The sequence below is a fragment of the Trachymyrmex septentrionalis genome, unplaced genomic scaffold (assembly GCF_001594115.1).
Source record: "Trachymyrmex septentrionalis isolate Tsep2-gDNA-1 unplaced genomic scaffold, Tsep1.0 scaffold32, whole genome shotgun sequence".
NCBI lineage: Eukaryota > Metazoa > Arthropoda > Insecta > Hymenoptera > Formicidae > Trachymyrmex > Trachymyrmex septentrionalis.
Genome location: NW_017305485.1, coordinates 4,267,248 through 4,273,449, shown reverse-complemented (window position 1 = coordinate 4,273,449; position 6,202 = coordinate 4,267,248). Strand labels below are relative to the sequence as shown.

Sequence of the window (6,202 nt, the reverse complement as noted above, 5' to 3'; positions counted from 1 at the left end):
CTATATATATATATATACACACACACACACATATTAGAAGAGCACACACAAATCCTGATACGACATCTGTATCAACTTCAGAAATGAAAATGCTCACAAAAAGAGATGTCGGTAAATTCACGTACAACTATGTCATAGTGTTATTTATCTATGCGCGGTAAATTAATGATTATCTATACGATCTAATGCAGAATAAATTAGATTCACTCTTATTAAAGAAATTAATATATATATATAAGGTTAAGAAAAAAATCTTTTTACAGTCGAGATTTTTTACGTGCCACTATTGGTGCATTTAAAGAGACGCTATTAGCGCTACTTCTGTCATTTTATCTTCGTGTTTATATTAGATGTAAAATAAGAATAGACTGACACAGATTAGCGCTAATAGCTCACGTTTAGCTTTAGTAAAGAGCAGCGTCAATTGGTGGAGCAAAAATGGAGGGGCTGATTCTCTAAAGTCAGCGGCACCGATGCTAATTTTCTTGCTGGATTGCTAATCCAGCTGGCAATCCATTATTTTGAAACATAGAATTTCACGAATAATGAACGCAGCATAGACTTTTGCATAACGCATAACTCATAGTGCATAAAGGAATCAACCAATCGAAATTCTTCTTTTTCATGGAATGGGAGAAAAAAAAAAATTCTGATTAGTTTAATTCGCTTGTGCACTATACGTTATGCAAGAGTCTCATAATTTACGTATAGTTGCTTAAATATCTACTTTTTCATTAAAAATTTTAACAATGTGTGTGTGTGTTTCAACAAATAAATCACAAAATAAACTGTAAAATTACCGACTTTCATAAAATTCATTTTATAACGTATACATTTCTTTTTACATATTGCAGTATATTATCATATATACATGTATTATTATGATAATTAAGGATCATTATGTTAGAAAAATAACGACTGTTATTAATTCTTACGTAACACATTCTGTATCGCATCTTTCGCTTTTTGAACACCAAGGCGAAATTCGCCAAATTCCGGACGAATCTTCATCCCACGATAATAATACACCAAACTCATTTCGAAATCACCAAGATGGTAGAGAGCTTCCGCCTTGCAGTATACTGCTTTGGACTTGCTAGAATCCTTAGGATTCAGTCTTAAAGCCGCTTCAGCGTCGTCCAAGGCCTTTTGCGGATTACCCAGTAAAAGATAACATTTGCTCCGTGCTATCAAGGCGTTCTTGTCGTTTGGATTTAACTCCAGTGCCTGCCAGAATAAATTTCTTATGTAATATCTTTATTGAAATGATTAAACCTTTAATAATATTGTTAAAACACAAAATTATTTATAGTAATTATAAATATTGCAAATTCTTTTTCACATATATTTTTAAATATACATCAATAATTCTAAATATTTTTTTCATCTCTTATATTATTTTTAATCTCTTTAAAATGTAACAAATGTTTATGTAATTTAAATAAAAATATAAAAATCTACGTCATATAAATACGTCATATAAATATCTTCTATCAAATATAAATTATATGAACATATTATTTTACTTATATAGTTGCCACTCATCACTGAAGATTATATTGCAATAATTTTTTTGCTATATAATCAACTGCATTACAATATTGCAACTATAATAAATACAGTAGAAATATTATGGACAAATTGATGGACATTAAACTTTATGAAAATTATGGATATTTTGTTAATCTGAAATTTCTTTATGCGTACATGTTTAGTGTATCTGAACTTTTCTTTTATATTAGCTTCAGAAAAAATTTTTCTTAGAATTTTTCATAATTTTAAAGTAAATTTCAGAATTTTTTAAAATTAAAATAATGATTAATTTTATGATTTTTAAAAACAATTTCTTAAATTTTTTTATACAAATTGGAACACTTTTTAGAGGTGTGTGTTTACCTACTGAAAAGATCTATATACCTTCTATATGTATTCTAAAATATTAAGATTTTTTTTCATTCCATATTATTTCTGATAAAATCTTATTAAATAGGGAAAAGTATTTTTTCAGAAATTCTAAAATAAAAAATCTTAGAATACTTCAGAATTCATTTACATGAAAAATTTTAAGAAAAGATGTAAACTTTCTCAGTATTTCTGAAACGTGTTTCAATTCATGTAAAAATTCTGAGAAGAATTAATTTTCACTATTGCATCAAATTATATATAGATGCCAATTTTTTAAATTAACAAATCAATTATGTATATTATAGAAATAGAATAGAATGTATATATAGATTATGCAATCTTTTTAAACTTAGACAATATTTCTTTCGAAATCAATAACGATAACAATCCCCGCAATTATTACGTCCGTTTCAATCTTATATACAATAATATAAATCGTTACGATCGATTTATTCGCTTATTACGGAGAGTCACGTTTATTCATGCGCGCATGCACGACCATGCACGGAAGACATAAATCACTCTCATCGATTGTGCCCGCCAAAAATTAACAAGAAATCATATCGTATAACGAGGCAAACGAGTAGAAACCTTATTAATGCAATTAACAGCGATATTAACGTCGCCAAAGCGCATCTCGCGTAGACCAAGCGTCAGCAACGCTCCGGGCTCGGTTTCCTCTGGGATTTGCAAACTCTTGCTGCGATCCTGGCGTTGCTTTATCTTCAGAGACTGCTTTATGTCCGTGGTACCCATGTTCACAGCAGCTGCGCGATCCTTATCGGTGTACACCTCTTCCTGCCGACGGCCTTCGCCGTCACGCTGGCGTCACTTTCTCTTCGACTTCTGTATTCTCATCTCCTCGATAGCGGTGTCAGGCCCCTGCTTTTCCTTCCTGTCGTTACCCTTCTTCCCTTTATCATGAGCATAACGAGCCTTGTCACCGCTCAATGCTGTTAGATGTTTACTCGAATGAACTTCTTTACACGGCTCTTCGAACTCTTCAGGGTCCTGCTTCGAATCGGAGCAGACTTCCACACGCACGTAGCTTTGCAGCAGGTCATGGTGGTGCAAGCCAGGATTCAGGATGTCCATAACGTGATGCTCCATCGCGCTCGCAGACATTGCGTTCTCAGCGACGGTTTGCGGTACGTCGCTCATCTTCACTCGTCGATTTTAACAATATTTTATCTAATTATATTACAATATTGTACAATAGGAATTTACAATGATCTACTTCGCAAAACTCTCAGTTCCTTTTTCAAATGTTTTTACTTTGCACGTAACAGCAGAAATCGAGGAATTCTCAGCTAGGAAACGCGAACAGATGATCTTCGTCTACGTGCCAAGATACGTGTGGTTGCCGACACCTTAAAATAGGTGACTCGTTTCCTTAGAAACGAATAACAGCACTAGCATAAGTCAAATATGCTAATTCTACCCTTGTGAAATTCAGAAATGTAAAAAAAGAACAAGAACACTCTGTATATTTGAATTATATATGGAACATTCTTGAGATTGCCAAAGTTTGATAACGTATTTTTTCGTTCACTTATTTGGCTGTGTTCCAAATTCACTGCCAGCCTACAAATTAATAGTTTATGTTACGTGACAGTAGATTTTCAACATTGGCAATGAATTTCATTATAACACAGCTTTTTAAAGACAAAGAAGTGATCGTATGATGATAAAATCTTTTTTTTAATATTTTTTTAGCAAATGCACCTTTTATAATTTTTCAGTCTACCTGATCACAAAGAAGTTTTTTGCAAATACGTCTAAAACATTTGTAAAGATTTGGATTCTTAAGATAGATCCTAATACAGCACAAATTATTCCAATAATATCCCAGAATATTTATGATAAAATCTATTACTATTTTTTTAAATGTTATATAAATATTTTATACATATTTTATATAAAACTTTATTAAACATTTTATTAAAATATAGACTAAATATTTTATGCGATATTTATGATAAATATAAATATTTTTAGTAAGTATTTTTTACTTTGATTATATAATGTCTTATTAAGTATTTTTATATCATTTACTATAACATTTGCAATAAATATTTCATAATATTATTATAATAAATATTAATTTGTGCAAAATCTAACCATAAAAATATTTACAAAATATTTAAAATAAGTCTTATAAATATTTAAAAATATTTTGTAAATATTTTATAAATATTGTGTACTGTTTAAGATTATAACAACATTGAAAAGTTCCAATAATATTATAATGCAGCAGTATATTGCAACGTTCCAGTAATAAATATTACAGTAACTTTGTAACGTTGCAGTAATATTGCTGGAATAATTTATGAAAAATTCTAGTCCATATTCAGAACGCATTTTTATCAATAAATACACGATCTTATTTCTAAAATTTTATAGTACATGTAACGAAAACTCTATGTTAAATGAGGCATGATGCAAGAATATCAAGTGTAACATTTTTATAATGATAACTGAATACAATTGCGCATCCACGACGAGAATGTTTACATCTAATGATATTCTTACGTCATGGATGTTGCTGGTCCATTTATTTTAAAGAAATTATCCCACAAGTTGTACACTTCACATTGATATCTTCTAAACTCAAATATAATCTAATAATTTATGCATTTCTTTCCGCTTCATTGCGCTAATTATCATAGAACAATATTCAATTATCTATATTTTTCGTTACATAATGTGCCCCCAAAATTCTTGTTTCTCTACAACTTTGTTCTTCAATCTTGATATATTGATAAGGGGGTTATTAATTGAAATTCGTCGGTTATTAATTTCTATATTTCTATTTAAATACTTTTTTTTCATATCCCCCAAAGTATAAAAAATATATTAAATAATAAATTTAAAACTTACTTGATTGTACAAAAATATGGCCTTATTGTAACTTCCATTTTTCACGTGAATGGTTGCTTCATTTACTAAAAGTGTGTTTCGTATAAGAGACTCTCGCCGTACTACTGGCTGCCCTTTTGGATGATGAACCATATCGTCGTCTCTTTATCTAAAACATCTGTTTCAGAGTATTAAGGTTTAGAAACCACTCAATCAATAAATATTAATGTAGAATTTAAGGAACATTGTTCAAAATAATAAAATCCCTTTCTAAAAATTTTTAAATCAAAATACAAAGCAATCGATATTAAATTAATATTAATGGCAAAATTATTTTTATTATAAACAATGTAAACATTAATATAAAAAAACCCACAAACTCGAAAATTTTTAATTTAATTAAAAATTTACAAAACTCTAAAAAAAATATACGAACAAAAGTAGAGCTTTTCAGTTTTAATTAACATTTTAGCAAGAAACACACAGACAATAAGTAAATGCAAAAAAATATACTCACTGTGCTGTCACTTATACATAGTTGAGAATTACGAAGAAATATTCGACTTCATTAACAATAATTATTCAATTTTTTTCGTTTTTAATTAATTTAAAGCAGATCAGATTTCAAATATCGGTGAACCGCTACACCGCGACAAAATGTACAAGAGCCATCGTTCCAATCGGGTATGGTTGCCTCTAGCTTAAATTCTTAACTTACAACAAAACTTTTCCATCCATACTTTTTGCACTGTCTCCCTACCCGCATTAAGAAATAATCGATAAGGAAGTCAGAGAAAGGGATAATAAGGAAGAATAACTACACGACAATTCTTATTCTTTACTCACTACTACACGCTGTATCTCTGATTACTAACGGAAAAGCCATTAAATAGCTCGCATGCTTTCGTGAATGTTTCCTATCAATCCATTGTTATCGTCCTTGCTCGATTATTTGTGTCATTTAGCCGAAGAAACGCACGCGATCTGCATATATTATTAACTGATTATCGTTCTATTACAATTCTATGAAAATAAATCTTGGACAATCATATACCTAAATAAATTTTGTAATAGCTCTTTAGATTCATCTTGTATATAATTTATTTGTAATAATGCATAAACTGTATGCTAGAAAGGCACAAAACTTTTCACAAATATAAAATTTCGTTTTTCAAATCATAAGAATTTTATCGAATCACATATAGTTGGTTACAATAAAACATTAAAATTTTAATTATAATAAAAGTATTTATGAATAAATTTTAGTTTTGATATCAATTCATTAAGGTAATCTTCTGCCTTTTGCTTTGCAAATTATAAAAAGTGAATTCAATTTTATAAGCAAGTATTACATTATAACACTTCGAAGTCTAATATAATATAAAGATTTATAAAAAATTATTACAATATATTAAAAATTATAAACGGGCAGCAACAC

General features: G+C 29.4%; 2 protein-coding genes across 3 annotated transcripts in view; both read right to left on the bottom strand.

Annotated features, from left to right (window-relative positions):
- The window catches only part of LOC108749865 (hydroxysteroid dehydrogenase-like protein 2), a 3,991-nt gene extending 3,945 nt beyond the window's left edge, over positions 1 to 46 (bottom strand). The window contains exon 1 of the mRNA XM_018488860.1: positions 31 to 46. The gene's annotated coding sequence lies outside the window, so the exon portion shown is untranslated. The remainder of the gene's footprint in view (positions 1 to 30) is intronic.
- Positions 47 to 924: 878 nt separating this feature from the next.
- LOC108749866 (tetratricopeptide repeat protein 25) lies at positions 925 to 5,328 on the bottom strand. 2 transcript variants are annotated; one of them, XM_018488862.1, is made up of 3 exons: positions 5,282 to 5,328; positions 4,786 to 4,942; positions 925 to 1,227 (listed from the first exon to the last, which is right to left on the bottom strand). In XM_018488862.1, exons 2-3 carry the CDS (start codon positions 4,915 to 4,917, stop codon positions 925 to 927), a joined length of 435 nt encoding a protein of 144 aa, XP_018344364.1. In that variant the 5' UTR covers positions 4,918 to 4,942; positions 5,282 to 5,328. The 2 variants fall into 2 exon arrangements, with proteins under 2 accessions (XP_018344364.1, XP_018344363.1); XM_018488861.1 differs by lacking the exons at positions 4,786 to 4,942; positions 5,282 to 5,328 and adding an exon at positions 2,497 to 2,698.
- Between the last annotated feature and the right edge of the window lie 874 nt (positions 5,329 to 6,202).

Bases quoted from the DNA above. Each gene is read 5' to 3' on its own strand.
- LOC108749866 (XM_018488861.1), bottom strand. From the start codon at position 2,661: ATGGGTACCACGGACATAAAGCAGTCTCTGAAGATAAAGCAACGCCAG. The intron at 1,228-2,496 runs GTTTCTACTCGT...TTATTCTGGCAG, and splicing joins CTGTTAATTGCATTAATAAG to GCACTGGAGTTAAATCCAAA.